This window comes from Abrus precatorius, unplaced genomic scaffold (assembly GCF_003935025.1).
Source record: "Abrus precatorius isolate BTA unplaced genomic scaffold, Abrus_2018 Scaffold4, whole genome shotgun sequence".
Taxonomy (NCBI): domain Eukaryota; kingdom Viridiplantae; phylum Streptophyta; class Magnoliopsida; order Fabales; family Fabaceae; genus Abrus; species Abrus precatorius.
The window spans coordinates 15694701-15710659 of record NW_020874384.1 but is presented as its reverse complement, the minus strand read 5'-3'; the positions used below and the strand labels follow the sequence as shown (position 1 = coordinate 15710659).

At 27.4% G+C, this 15959-nt stretch overlaps 2 protein-coding genes and 1 pseudogene across 2 annotated transcripts; all 3 read right to left on the bottom strand.

Moving 5' to 3' along the window:
• Nucleotides 1-3680: 3680 nt before the first annotated feature.
• On the bottom strand, nucleotides 3681-4733 carry LOC113866190 (putative RING-H2 finger protein ATL12). Its single transcript, XM_027501072.1, has one exon. The coding sequence runs from the start codon at nucleotides 4731-4733 to the stop codon at nucleotides 3681-3683; it is 1053 nt and encodes a 350-aa protein (XP_027356873.1).
• A 2637-nt stretch (nucleotides 4734-7370) lies between these two features.
• LOC113866189 lies at nucleotides 7371-12473 on the bottom strand (annotated as a pseudogene).
• Nucleotides 12474-13756: 1283 nt separating this feature from the next.
• Nucleotides 13757-14854, bottom strand: LOC113866188 (9-cis-epoxycarotenoid dioxygenase NCED1, chloroplastic-like). Its single transcript, XM_027501071.1, has 6 exons — nucleotides 14818-14854; nucleotides 14648-14716; nucleotides 14444-14525; nucleotides 14253-14318; nucleotides 13983-14121; nucleotides 13757-13876 (listed from the first exon to the last, which is right to left on the bottom strand). The coding sequence occupies exons 1-6, from the start codon at nucleotides 14852-14854 to the stop codon at nucleotides 13757-13759; spliced, it is 513 nt and encodes a 170-aa protein (XP_027356872.1).
• Nucleotides 14855-15959: the final 1105 nt, after the last annotated feature.

The following is a 15959-nucleotide window of genomic DNA, read 5'->3' as shown; positions in this document are numbered from 1 at the left end:
AATAAAAATAAGATGGTGTTTTTGTAATTAAAAATGAATTAAAAATTAAAAAATAAATACTTTCTTAACGTAAATAATCAATTTCCCTTTACCTTTCCGAAGCTACTTTATAAGGCAGCAGAAGGGATTACCCAATAAGTTAAAGAGGACAAATTGAAGTACGGGATAACATGCAGACACAAATTATTGATTATAATAAAGGGGTTAGAAATGTAATCAAGTCAAAAGAAAAAGACATATTGTCTTAAATCAAATAAATTCTTGGTGTTTCATATTTTTTTTCATAAAGATGCATGTTCCTTATATGTACTTAAGGGACTAATTTAAAATTTAGGATCGTGCTCTATTATTTGATGTCTTCGCTGGCTTGTTCAGCTAGCTATCCACTCATTTGTTTGGCCTACAGAGGACAAACGTCTAAGTGTCAATAGGGTGGTTCTGATCATTATCAGCAAGGGGACCGACTTAGAGTGCAACTTTCTAATTTCTATTAGTATGGCCGGTAGAATTTTAATGTTCAGTATTGAATTTTATAGACTTATTGGTTACAATATGTAACTTCTTCTCCCTTTAAGTCTAAATTGAAATAATTGTTGTAATTTGAATAGTTATACCTTGGGAAGTTGGAATACAAGTGTCACCGGCAAATTAAACTATTCAAGTGCTAAAAATAATATGATATCGTAAAATTTATTATACTGATAACATTAAATATTATATTTTTCAATAAAAAGTTATTAAACAGTTCAGAAAATGGAAGTGCTAAAAGGGTTTATGGAGTTGACTCTGATTAGCAGCAGATTGGTTTAATTAACTTACTGAGATTATAGTATCGTATGAAGAAGAATAGTAACTCTGGTGTGGCTGCAAGTCAAACACAGTAAGAACCAATTACAGAGCAAGTTCTGTTACTGCTAAATCCTAGTTTGAGTTGGGTGGTTCACTTACAACTGTGGTTATTGCGTCCTATAACAGCTGGCAGCATTTGATGCAGTGGAGCATCAATTAAAATTGTGGTACATCAAACAATCTAAATTTCATAACAAAATTATAAAAAAATTTATATCATGAGGCCAGTTTCAATTGAGTTGTAAGACATTGACTATACAAATTAACTGATGCTGGTATGTTATTTTAAAAACGAATCGAAGTAGATGTGTTTGAGTGGTTTAGTATACAGTTACAGAATAATAATAATAATAACATAAATCAGGCCAGGTTGTTTGTACTTTGTGTAGACATGCAAAGTGAAAAAACCAGTGATACATTAGCAAGATAGCAAGAGTTTTTGCTTGACAAATGTTCTTGAATTTAGTGATTATTTATGTTTATAAATCATATTCGTTACAATAAATACAAATAGGTGTGAAATGAGTTTGAATTTAAATACAGATGTTTGTTTATAAAAATTTACAAGAATAAATATAGACATGAATATTAGATTATTTATTTTATTTGATATCAGTATATTGTTTAATATATTTAATTTAAAACAAATTAATTTATACTTACATTATTTCGGCAATTTTAACTTCTTCTTCTTCTTTTTTTACATTGAAGGAGATAATATTGCTAGAATAAGTGTATATTCTTTGAAACTAAATTTTACTTGTAATAGAAAACATCAAATTTAACATGTTTCACTCACATTTTGAACAAGCTGGAATATGAGAGTCTTTCATACCCATCATAAAAGTTATTCATATTTACCAAACAAAAATCATCTTTATATATCCTCATATTTTAATTAAATTTTTTTAATATTGTAAAAATACCTTTTTTTGTCATATTAGATATAAAATTGTAGGCGTTAATTATTGTAAATTGAGTAATAAGAATATATTATGAAAGCCTTTCACAAAAGTTATAAAATACTCATACTTACCAAACAAAAATTATCTTTATATATCCTCATATTTTAATTAAATTTTATAATATTATAAAAATACTTATTTTTTCTCATATTAGATATAAAATTGTAGGCGTTAATTATTGTAAATTGAGTTATATTACTTTTACAATAATTTTTATAATAATATTTGTCTTCTTATTTTTTTCAATTAGATCACTCATCTTATTATATATTTTATAAGTTTTTTTTTAAATTTTCAGTTAATTAAATTTTAATTTTTTGTGGTTCATTTTGAAATGAATTGATTTTTGAACACTTATTATAACATATGTTTTATAAGCTTTTATATTAAATTTTAATGTTGCAAGCTATTTTTTCTTGACTTTTAAAAATTGTTTTTGACTTTTTATTTTATTTATTTTTTAACTTAAATTCAAATACTATATTAATATTTTAAATGAACGCCCAAATCAAGATTAGAGAATAGAAATTGAGTTATAAGCTTTAAGAGGATTATTCATCTAAAATTCTTTAAATGATTTAAAATTACAATATCTTATTTATATATTATTTAATTTATAATTAATCTACTAATACAAATCTTTACTATCTTACGTATAACTTAAGTTTGAATCCAGGGGTTAGTAATTTGTCATTTTAACGTTGATGTTGACAAATGTTTATGATTTACCTTGACTCAATGATGAGAAGAATTTTTTTGTCACACTATTGTTTCATTATTTTAGATCGTATGATTACTTAAGATAAGATATGAGGATCATATTTTGTCTTGATGTCTTGTTGAAGAATAAAATGTTAGACGTTTAAAATATTAATTTTAATTAAAATTTGGCTTTTAATTTCGTAATTCACATGTCAGATGTTACCAAAGTTGATTTTGAAAATAAAATCATAACTTTAATTTTAAAAAAACAAACGTAAAAATGTTTATATAGCGGTGTATAGTTCATTGCTTTATCATTTATTGAAAAATGTTTTCTAAACATAAATTAAAAAAATGTTATTTCTTTAATTTTATAGTGAATTTTAAATACTTATTTATAGAAATAAAAAAAAATTATCATCTATTGTTTCAGCTAATAAGATGTGTTATTTTTTTATATATATTTATAAATAGGTTTAAAGTGAGTAGATAAAAGAGATAAATAAATAAATAAAAGAAGATATGATAAAAAAGAAAAAGAAAAAAATACGATTATAAAAATAAAATCCATGGAATAATATTGATACTATGCCTATTTGCTTGCTTTTGAAAACATAATTTACACGATTCCCTGTATAAAATTTTCATTCTTTGAGAAATTTTTTAAAAAGGAAAAGTGTTCAATTTTAGTATAGTTATGTTAGCATTTATACTTCATAAGATAAAAAATTTAATTCTAAACAAATTAATAAAATTATATTAAAATTACGTTACTCTTTTATTTTATTTTTATAAATAAACTTTTATCCATCTATCTAAAATAAAGTTATTTCTCCTACAAACTAACTCATTCCATTGCAGATAATACACAAACGGGCCTACTATCTTTTCTTCTTCAAGAACAAACTTTTTATGCTTTGTGGGGTTGGAATCCTTTATTAAGAACATATACTATATGAACAGTTATTCGATTTCAATAATTAAAAATTGATACCGATATTGTTTTAAATTATTTTTTTATATACACACATTTTAAAACTACACCTAAAATTTAAAGGGACAACTAAAGATTATCCGATAATTATTGAAGAAACATATATGTTATCTGAATGCACCGACTATTAACATTGCTCAAACTTACACAGTACCTACAAATTAGTCCCTTTACAGAGATCGAACGTTGGAAGGCAAAGGTTTATGTTCTAATTCAATTGAATTCCCTTCTTGTCTTGCAAACCGCTGCACTGTTCTTCTCGCAATTGGCAACCAAATTTTCCACAACCTCTCTTCACTTTCACTCTCTCTGATTTCTGCAAACCTTGGAACCTTAGCAATCTCTGACATGGACCTCTTCTCTCTCTCATTGGAACTAGAGAGAAGGCTTAAAGTTCCTTGAAAGTCTTCACTGTTGGTGGATTCTAAAGGAGAGAATCTCGCACTGCACATATCATTTAGCATCTCACAGTTCAACGATAACATGTCCGAAGAATTAAGATCACTCCACCTGCTTCTCGCCACAACATCAGAGATAACTATTCTATGGTTGATGACCCTCTTCTCCCAAAACCCACTTCCATTGTTAAACCCTCTATGAGATGGTTCTCTCTGGACAAAGATTTCAAGACTTGGGTCCTCAGTTAAATTAGAAGGAACTCGTAGGAAACTTGTGCTCAGGGAAAAGTTGAGGTTTTTGATGTCCCCTGCTTCAACCCTTTGCCTGCAAAGAGGGCATGTAGAGTGGCTTTCAAGCCACTTGTCAATGCAATCCATGTGGAAAGCATGTTTGCACTTTGGAAGCAGTCTTAGAATCTCTGTTTCTTCGAATTTGGATAGGCAAACGGTGCATTCTAGGCCTTGTTTGGATCCCTTAAGGGAAGAAAAATTGAAGAAAGGGAGTGTCTGGATTACTTGTTTGTCTATCCCCGAAACTCTAGACCTTGATCGAGTGAGACTGTGAAAGTTTTGGAGACCTTGGTTTGGGTTGAGAAGTCGGTGAGGGCTAACTCGACAGAACTTGACGTAGAAAAGTAAGAGAAGTGTTATGGCAAACATTGTGGAGAGCACTGCTATTACAATCCCCTTGCTTGGATGAACAGTTTGAGGCAACTGTGGCAGGTTCTGATCTTCTCTATCTTGAGCTTCAGCGTTGAAGGGGAGAGAAAGAAGCATCATCAACATTAGCAAACGGTTCTTAAAGGGGTTGAAGATATTACTCATGTTATGGTTATGAAGATCCTACAAGATTTTGCTTCTCTCGGTCTCAATTCTTCCTAAATAAGCATTTATGTGTTGAAATAAAAAAGTAGATACTAATTAGAATTTTAGTTCGAGCCAATCTAAGACAGTAATAGAGAATCAGTTTAAGGGGCGTTTAGGAAATTTTATGAAAATAATTTATAATTTTTATATGTTTTTTTAAATTTTATTTCAATAAGTTATTTTAAATTTATATTATAAATTGTATGATTTATGATATAAATTTCTTAAAAAAAAAAAAGCCTATTGAATAAGTGTTTAATTAAACTATTATTTAATCACATTTTAAATTTGAGTGACTTATTTAACCTAATAATTTTTATACTTGTATTCCTTTTGAACTTATTGATAATTGACACTCAACTTCAAATGCTTTCAATCTTGTCTTTTATTTTACCTAGTCCCCACCCAGCATGCTTTATCTTTTTGTTGGTTTATGTAGTGCTTGACTTGACAATTAATTAAGAATATCTTGTGGTCTATGAAGACAAAAGCATGCATCAGCTGGGAGCTCTGTCCCTGACCAAAAGACGTTCTTTATGATTGACATAATCATAGTAATGTGATTAGCACGGTCCGTTTATGTTAAACATTGTCCTAGTTGAAACTTATTGAATCTATATTTTTTACCTTATTATACTGAAACATTTATTTATTTAATAGGATATAGATAACACTCGAGTCTATAAGCTTGAGCTGCGAAATATGTGAAGACTCAAAGGCAATAGAGGAGTTTAGGCTTATAATTTTGGACCATGTTGTTGGGTCCCTCAAGTTGCGTATGGGCACGGACAAGCTTGGACCATTATAAATAACATGAACATAATTCAAAATTAGAATATGTTATGCATTGACAACGACGATTACCTAAACATATAAGATCGAATGCATTATGCATTGACAAATTGACTAGTGACTTCTTATTTTGTTTTGTAAATAGGTCACATGTAATTATCAGATTAAGACTTGTGCCTACACCCTTAGAATGGGGCAACCTCTCGTGTTTTTAACATTTTCTGGTTTCGCTAAAAGTGTGTAAAGATCATTTCTTATGGGTAATATCAATGTCTTCCTTTGCTCTCAAGCTACATGTATAGGGTTTTGGCAGTTCGTCCGGATCAGTTTTATGGTAATTTTTTTTATCCGATCATAATTTTTTTTTGATTCAACTTGAATTAGTTTGAAAATAATATCAAGTACAAACCAATCGAATCTGATTTTCTTGGTTTATACTACATCTATCATTTTCCTTAATTTTTTAATAATATCTTTTCTTCTGATTAGAGATAAGGTGTATTTAGCTGTCATTGTAAATTAATACATTTTCTGTTTTTCGGAGTTTCTATTTTTAACTCAATGCAAATCATATCGTGATCATCCCATTGTATAACTAATTATATACATAATATCTTAATGTTGTATGACTGATTATAAGCATAATTATAGGGATTTATTCTCAAATTATTACCAATCGTTTTGTATATTTAAAGCTGAGAATAATATGCACGATTCAATGTTAAATCCTTTTATCATTTCTAACTCTTTTTAAGTTTAAAATATTAAAATTAACATATGTTTATATTTTTTTTATTGTTATTTAAATTTTTTATGTAATACAGTAGTGACACACTAGTGTATTTTCAATTTATGTTTATGTTGTTAATTAGACGTGTGTTATAGTACTTTAATTTTTTTTTATAAGGACCGTACTCAAAAAATTTATACCAATAAAAAAAACATATATCAAGTTAAAAAATATTATTTATATATAATTTATTTAAAATTATATTAGTTGTTACATGAGCATGTTATATATATATATATATATATTAAATTTTTTATTTTATTTTATTTATAAATTTTAGTTTTAAATAAAATATAATTTATATTTATTATAAATAAAAAGAATTATAAATAATATATTAAGTTAATAATTAAATATTAATAATGATAAAATTAAGAATATAAAAAATATATTAATATAATAATTTATTATTAAATAAATTTATTATTTAAACATAGATCTAAATATTATTAGTTAAAATTTATTATCTACACTATCTTAAAATTTTTTTATGGATACCAAAGAATTTACCGGCTAATTATTGCCGTGCACCAATTATACACCCTTTTCTCTAATGTCACAAGGCTAATGTAGTTCTGTTTCTTGTCTATTTTTTTTTTTAAATGATAAAGGCTAAATACCTAGGTAATTTTACATATTCTAGAAAATTATCTGTTTGGTTAACTAAAAAATGGACGTGAGAAAAAAATTAAAATTAAAGAAAAATTAGAAGAAAAAATTGAATTTTGATTTTAAAAAATTACTTTTTTACTTATTCTTTTCAATGTTTTCTTTCTTCTCATTAAAATAAAACATAATATAAATCACTAAAAAAAGAAGGTAATCAACAATAAGTAAAATTTATTAAGGATATAATTTGTTTTTTTGGAAGCTTTAGATAATTGGAGAGTCTTAGATCTAGACAATAGCCTCAATGACCTAAAGCATGCCACTACCATGAGTTCCTTATTCGTGTTGGCCAATCAGCAATAAACAAAGAACTAAACAACACAATGCTGAAGATTAATTGCAAATTAAAATGAGATTGGCATGAAAGCTCCGTCAAATCCATATGGAACTCTGCAAGGCATAGTAATTTTGGCAACTGCCTCGCTTGAAAACTTCTTTGTGTCAATTATATGAACCTGAAAGAAAGAGCAAAAAGGATATGTAACTTGCGATTGAAAGATCAAGTAACTTCTTAACATATCCAAGAATATTGATTAACCTACTTGAGATATGTCAGTGTCTTCATTGTGAACAAAAGTGATTATCCAACCATCATCTTCTTCAAGACCACCTTCTTTGGGGACAAAGGCAGATCCAGTGCAAAATACATTCTTTTCAAACCAATGGTATTCCACCTTTATAGGATCTTCTTGTTGTATGCTTCCCTAATTACACATTTGACAATATATCAACACTTTTATGAATATATATATATAGCATAATCTATGTTTCATGCCACTTTACCCCAGGGAACTCCGAACATGGTCCATCAAAGTATAGCTTTGCTAGAGCTCCGTATTTAGGCATATTTAAATAGTCAATCAAGAAACACGTATAAATTATCAATTATATATAAAAAATAGTTTTATGATAATTAAGGGTTGTTGTAATTGTTAAATAATTATTGAATGGTGAAACTGTTTTAAAGAACTAATACCTGAAGCATAACTGGCAAGGGTATCAACCACTTGAGTGTATCCATATTTATTCTTAATTCCTAAAAAGCTTGGATTAATTACTGGAAAATCCATAAACTATTCTGGTCCAGTGAGATATTTCTCATTAACCTCCCCACTTTTCATGTTTAATCGCCATTCATAACAACGAGAGAACCACTTAGATTCATTTAGACGACCATCATCAGGTCCTGGAATTATTGCATCCAGTGCGCTGGAACCCCACAGGACAACCTAGTACAACATGTACAAAATTTCTCAATTAGCGTGTTTGAAAAGAGTTCTTCGACAGTTTCAAGTATTAAAAATTTGTGGATATATTACCTCATCATCATCCTCAAAAGAATTGATGATATGAAATGTGCAATTAGGTTCCACCTCAAACCACTTGATTGAGCCAGCATCACCATAAAGCGGCATTATCCCAATCCTCGCATATTTTTCATTGTCATATTTGATTAACCTACATGCATGCACGCATAAACATGGATGGCTTATTATTCATCTACAGAGATTTTCTGTGGTCATATATCATAGTGACATAAGTCTATATATGTATGTGTTGTACTCACGAGCCATTTCTAAGTAGTCTGCTGAAATCTAAAGTCAGTGGAAAATCCAATATCACAATATATCTGCTAACAAAAAAACATAGAAAGTGATGTATTAAAAATTCTCAGTTCTCATTCTAATCGATATAGCCTGGCTTATAATTCCATTTGGTGGGTACTATATATATAATGAAACATTATATATATATATACCTGCTTGTGATACCTATCTCATGGGTAAAAGAGCACCTGTCTAGTTTTATGTCTACTTTATGAATCAATTCCTTTCCATCATCTGAAAATGGTTAATAATAAATGGTTTGTTATCGATATTACACACCAGCACAACCGTTTTACAGAATCAATCAGTAATTTCTTTAATATAATTAGTATTTAGGAATTTAAACCACACTTACCAGAAACTATTCCGATTTCAAGATAAGGTTTAGTTGCATCTATCCCAAAAATAACCAGCTCTCCAGTGCCTGGAACTTTCTGTATTAAACAAATCACTAGTAGTTTGAATCAAGGAAATTAACAAATTAAGTGCTGCACTTCAAACCAAAAATGTGATTTATATATATATACACACACACGTGCAAACATTGTACGTCAAACGTATACAAGCAAAATACATTAAAAATTATATGATTTAATGTATTAATATTATTAAATACTATAATTTTAATGCAAATTATATATATATTATTCTGTATAATGTTGCATAAATAAAAATAATGTATATAGAGACAGAAACCTTGGGGTGGCTGGCAAAAGGACGATTCCAAGCTCCGTCGAGATTCCATTCCTTCAAAGTACTGTGTGAAGATATCAATCTCATGAGGGACATGATTATCCGAAACCGAGTAGAACTTGCCTGAATGCTCAATTACATTGGTGTTGCTATATTCTTTATTTAGTTTTCCAAATCTCCACTGCCAAATCCACAAGAAGGAAATTCATGACTCGTGAGAGATAACTTTGGGCCTAACCATTAGAAATCTACTTGATGATCTTAACTAATTCAATATTGAGTTAGTGTGCATATTTTATTTCAAAAATTATTAAAATGTCATTAATGAAAACATAATTTTTAATACATTTCTAACACAATTTTTTTAAAAATATTTTGATTCACACTAATTAATTAACAAGATCGATATAAAATAAGTTAATTTTATCATATTTTGTAATCTTCAATTAAGTTTGTTATCTCTGGAACAAAGGATAATTGTTTTGAATATGGTACAAAATGTTTACCCCATTTAGAAAAAAAGAAGACAAAATAGCCAACGAATCTCCATTTAAGGCAGGGAGAAACAAAGGCTTGTTACTTTGTTTCTCAAGCTTGTATGTTGCAGTTTCAACGTATCTGTTGTGGTAGACAATGGTGCAGCTTCCATCACTTTGCTTTTCGAAATACAAGGCATGAAGCATTCCTTCTCCTTCCACCCAAGCGCTATTTGTCATCCCAAAGATAGACTTTGATGATTTCAATTCAGCAAATACTGGGTTTGCTCCTGTATATGGGCAACACATAAGATGATATAAACAAATTAGTGCCACACACTAGAAAAAAAAATCATTCATAAATAAACAAATGCATTAGATGTAAATATTATCTTAGTCTAATTTTTGTCTGATAAAAAAATATTTTTAGATTTTATAAAAGAGTTTTATTTTAAATTCTAGACTAATATCTCAAAATATTGGTTAACATTTTTTTTACTGATACATTTCTTATGCTGCTTCTCTCCTCATTAAATATTGAAAAGATTGAATTCATTGCTCAGACAACTTATTTATTTTTTGGTTTGTGTTTGGTGGCGGAGTGAAGGTATTAAATGAAAACACGTGTTTAACATTAATTATTTCTCTTCTCATAATCGTGTGTGAAAATGAATTACTCAAAAATTAAAACGTGGATAGCATTAAATGTACGAGGAGGGTTAGTAACCTTCCGATTTAAAATAATAGTCTTTCAAAGTTACGGTTCAAAAATTAAGAAATATATTTAATAGTATTGTAATTATTTTTAAAAATTATTGTATATTTATGTAATTTATATATATATATATATATATTTTAGTTTATTTCTATAATTTTTATTTAAGAATAAATTAAAAAATAATTAATTCTTTATTAAAATCATAAACTAACTATTATTTTAAAAGAAATAGAATTTGCAAAAGTCACTATTTTTTTAATGAAAGGAATATAATATTTTTAAAAAAATTTATTGATTGTGATTTATTAAAAATAATAAAAATAATAATTTTTTAATATAATTTAATTAATAATAAAGAATATATATATATATATTTAAAAAATTGTATTGCTAATAATTTTTAAATAACTGTATTATATTTTTTATATCTTTTTAATAATTTTTGTACTATTACGTAAAATAAATATTAAATAAATAGTATATATATTTATTATTTTATAAATATTAAATATTAAATAGTTTTTCATTTAAAATTATAAAAATTGTAAACTTAAACTATTCTTCTAGTTCAACTCCTTTTATTTATTAGATCTCAGTAATACAATAAAAAAAAATGCATACACTCTATCATTACAAAATATAATAATCAAAATAAAAAATTATTTAAAGAAACTAACATTTAAAATTATTAAAATATAAGGATAAAAATATATTTCAATTTATGCAATTAAAATAATTATCATACAAAAAAATTAAAAGAAAATTATGCAAAAAGTGATTGAGAAAAGTTGAAAGCTTTATAAGAAAGTGATAAAACATTCATGTTAATTTGGGATGTACAAGATTCAACTTATTGTTAAATTTGATGAGTTTAAATTTTTTAAATTGGATAAGATATATTTTGAAGCCAGTTTATAATATAGTTTGGGTTATCTTAATCCGGTTTGGTTTTTTTTTTTTTCCTTTCAAAAATTATACTTGTTATGCATTTATATATAAATTCTATATTAATAATAAAATTTAAATTTTAAAAAACGTTAATCTCAATACATAGAGCTGAAAATAAATAACTAAAAGTAGCAAAGTTTGGCTAATAAAGTATTTATCATCTTTAGAATCCAAAAATGTAATAAATATTATCTTTTTAATAAAAATATTATTTTTAGATGTTATATAATATTAATATTAATATATTTTGTTTGTAAAGTGGGTTAGTCCAGCCTTAATTAGAACGGGTTAAAAAAACGAGCCAATAAAAATTTCAGACATCGAAAGAACAAAAGTAAAACTCGTCGATGCACACTCTTATTGTAAAGCTCATCAAAATATTAGGTTTGAAAGTGCATAGGATTGACCATTTCTGATGAAGACACCCTCTGGAAAGTGATCTGGTATTTCGCCTTCAATGTTGCTGATAGACACGGCTTCGCATAACTCCTCCACGGGAGCAAAGTTTCTCTACAAAACACTATCCTAATTAACAAATTATTTTTAAAACTTTGTTTACGAAATTTAAAATTTAAAAATGCAAATAAAAACATTCTTTTATGATTTTTTTTGAACTAATATTCTTTTAGTAGTAATTAACAAGATCCAATAACTGAGATAAAAGAGTTAGTAGCTACCGGACCTGAGAAGGAAGCAGTGGCTGCTCGACATACTGAAATACTGAATCTACAACAGCGTTAAGAAATTTAGTTTTAATGTCTGTCATGGTTTTGGAAGCATTGATTTGCAGCGGAATCTGCGGTAACGCTGTTAACATTGGCTGCTCATAAATTGAAGTAATGAGCAACATTAATAGACAAGCCACTTAAAGTAAGGTTTTAAATAAGACATAGATTGATTTATTACCTTGAAGGCTGAGGAAAGTCCTAAAGTAATGGATTGATGTGGAAGGCGTTTCTGAAGGGAGTAATATTTAGCTGCAGGAGGTATGTATGAAGTTGCCATATGTGTTTCCAATAATTGATTGCGTTTGGATGCAACATTATAGATGTACCATACCTTGATAATTAATATTTATACATATATATATGTAGCAAATGAAAATAAATATTTTATGAAGAATTTTCTTTCACTAGTGTAAATTTAAAAAATTTTATATTTAATTTGAGTTTTTTATTTAATTTATATCTAATTGTCAATGAATTAATAAATTATAACTTATTAAATATAAATTAAATAAAAGGGTCAAAATGTAAGAATTTTTAGATAATACAAGAAGATCATGTTTCAAATATTTGATATTAACCAAATAGTTATTGCTTGTACTTATCCGATTTCATGTGGAGGTTCCATTGGTTTGGCATATTCCTCTCGTGAACATTTAGACCGGTGTTAGCTGCAAGATTCCTTAATTAACAATCTCCTTCCCTCTTTTCTATACATACAAATGTTATTTTAACACTCATTTCAACACCGGACACCCATTTTCTTTTGTTGTTAATTTTTTTAATTTTTTTTATTATATTAGTATTATTTAAACTCTTTTATACATAAAATGATTTCAAAAAAATATTTCAACATTAAAAAATACTGAGTGTATGATGTAAACACTCATTTTAAGTGTTAAAATAGCACTGCTTGTCTATATATATCTATCTGTCATCAAAGAGAAAGCACAAACTTAAGATTTTTATATGGTTTGAAATTGATTGAAGATCTGATCTTACATGTTACCATTTATTATATTACTAAAAAATTCATTTACTAACTATTACTCATTTGATTTGTCTATATTTTTTTATACTAAAAATATTATTTAGTTAATAGTTATTTTTTTTCAAAATATAGCGATATTTAATGTAATTTTATCTCTCCCAATAAACATTATTTGTCTAAACTAAATATATATATATATATATATATATATATATATATATTATATAAATAGTATGATACATCAATGATATATATCAATTTATTATAGCAACAAATATCTGTTAGCATGATCTATCATTTTGTTGGTATAAATTTATAATATTTACACCAGCAATTTTATTTTTATTAAATAAAGTCTATATTAATAAAGATAAACTTAATACACAACATTAATCTCTAAACACATGGAATCTTTTACCACATGGAACTCTGAACATGATTCTTCAAAGTATAGCTTTGCTAGAGCTCCGTACATAGGAATGTCTAAATGATAAAAAAAAAATATATTATAAAATATAAATTAATTATATGTTTATAATAATGAAATACTAATTAATGTGAGATATTTCTCTTTAAACTCTCCAATTTGCATGTTCAATCAACGAGAGAACCACTTGAATTCGTTCAGACCATCTCCAGGTCCTGGAATTATTGAATCTAGCGCTCTGCAACCCCACAACATCACCTACATACTACAACATGAAAAATAAATAAATCTTAATTATGCAGCCAATTAACTCGGTTCGGGTAAGTGAAGTGCTTATTGCACAGTTTAAAAAACTACAATGGATAAGTTACCTCATGACCATCCTTGAAAGAATTGATGAGATGAAATGTGGTATTAGGTTCCACTTCAAACCATTTGGTTGAGTCTGCATCGCCATATATCGGCATTATCCCAATCCTCGCATATTTCTTGTTGCCATATTTGATTAATCTACATGTAAGAATATGGAAATTAAGCTAATTATTAAACTACATGGATTTTCTGTGATTCCATCATAGCCTAAATAAATATAAATATATTTAAGTGCACAATTCTTTGGTAGAAAGGATATATGCACTCACGGGCCATTTCTAAGTAGTCTGTTTAAATCTATAATCAATGGAAAATAATGTAATATTGCAATGTACCTGAAAACCAAAAATTAACCCAGAAATAGATGCATTAGTTTACATATGTGAGGTCTCATTATTGTTGATATTCCTGGCTTATAATTCCGTGTGATGGTTTGGTTTGGTTTGGTAACGAATGTTACCTGAGTGTGACCCCTATCTCATGGCAAAGACAGCACCTCTCTAGTTTTACATCCACTTTATGAACCAATTCCTCTCCATTGGCTGAAAATGGTTAATGAAGGACATGTTATAGATATTAATTACATATCAGCATGCATTTACAACCACTCTATGTCAAAATCAATTATGAGCACATTAATTAATATTTCTTCAATATTGCATACCAGAAACTATTCCAACTTCAAGAAAAGGTTTAATAGCATCTACCCCAAATATAACCAGCTCCCTTGTACCTGGAACTTTCTAGAAAATATATCACTAGAAGTTAAAATAAAAATATAATAATAATAATAATAATACTAATAATAATAAGGTTAGGAGTGATAAATAAAACCTTTGGGTGATCCCCAAAAGGCGATTCCAGGCTCCATTGACATCCCAATCCAGTAAAGTGCTCAGTGTGAATATGTCAATCTCTTGGGGGATGTGACTCTCAGCAACTGAGTAGAATTTGCCTGAATGCTCGAACACATTTGTGTCACGATAATATTTATAGTTTTTTCCAAATCTAAACTGTGAAATCCACAAGAAGAAAATTCGTGACTCCCCATATGATCTTCAACTAACAAGTGACTCAACAACCAAAACTGAAGGGTGGCATATTGGTATCATCAAATTTTAGATACAAGCATTAACATGATCATAATTTGGTTGCAATGATAAATAGGCTTATGAATCATATTTCTCACCTTATTGTTATTGATTTTTATTCTGGGTAAATAAAAGTTCCATAAAAAAATAACATTTGAAATTGCCTGCAATAAGTGAAATCTTGTTTGATAACAAATGAAAAAATTAATGAAATGCATCACTAATTTTAAATTAAAAATCCCTAATTTCTTTATTCTTAATTTTCTGCAACAATAATCACTGTGCCCTGAAGTGTTTCCAAGACGCAATGGTTAATTAGCTTGAAACATCTTGTGTGTAATGCCTGAGTTCGTTGGCAATGGGAGTTGAATATGCTGCCAATGATTCTATGGCGAGAACAATATATTCAGGTTACAACCTTCGTTAAAGATTCCTATTATTTCATGAGATGCGCCGGGTACTGATATTGTTACTAAGAGAAGTATTGCCAAATATTATGGGTTCGAATTATTATTATTTTTTGCATTAAACAATTTAAATTAAAAGTTCTGTGGCAGTGCTTTTGAAAAAGAAAACTCATTTTATAAATAATTAAATACAAAAATTCTCCCAGATAATTTTTTTAAAAAAAAGAGCAAGGCCTTATTTTATATAAAAGAAGAATTAAATAAAAAGGCAAATATAGTTAATGTTTGTTTGTTTTAAAATTGATAGAAGTGATTTTCATAAAAATAATTTTGAACCATTAAATTCCATTGAGATGTATGTATAAATTAGTCTGAGTTATAAAATTATATTGGAATGTTTACTTTTTTGTTAAAAAAAATATATTTCCTGATAGTAAAATAAACAGAAGATTAATATCTTAAAATATAAAAAAATGTT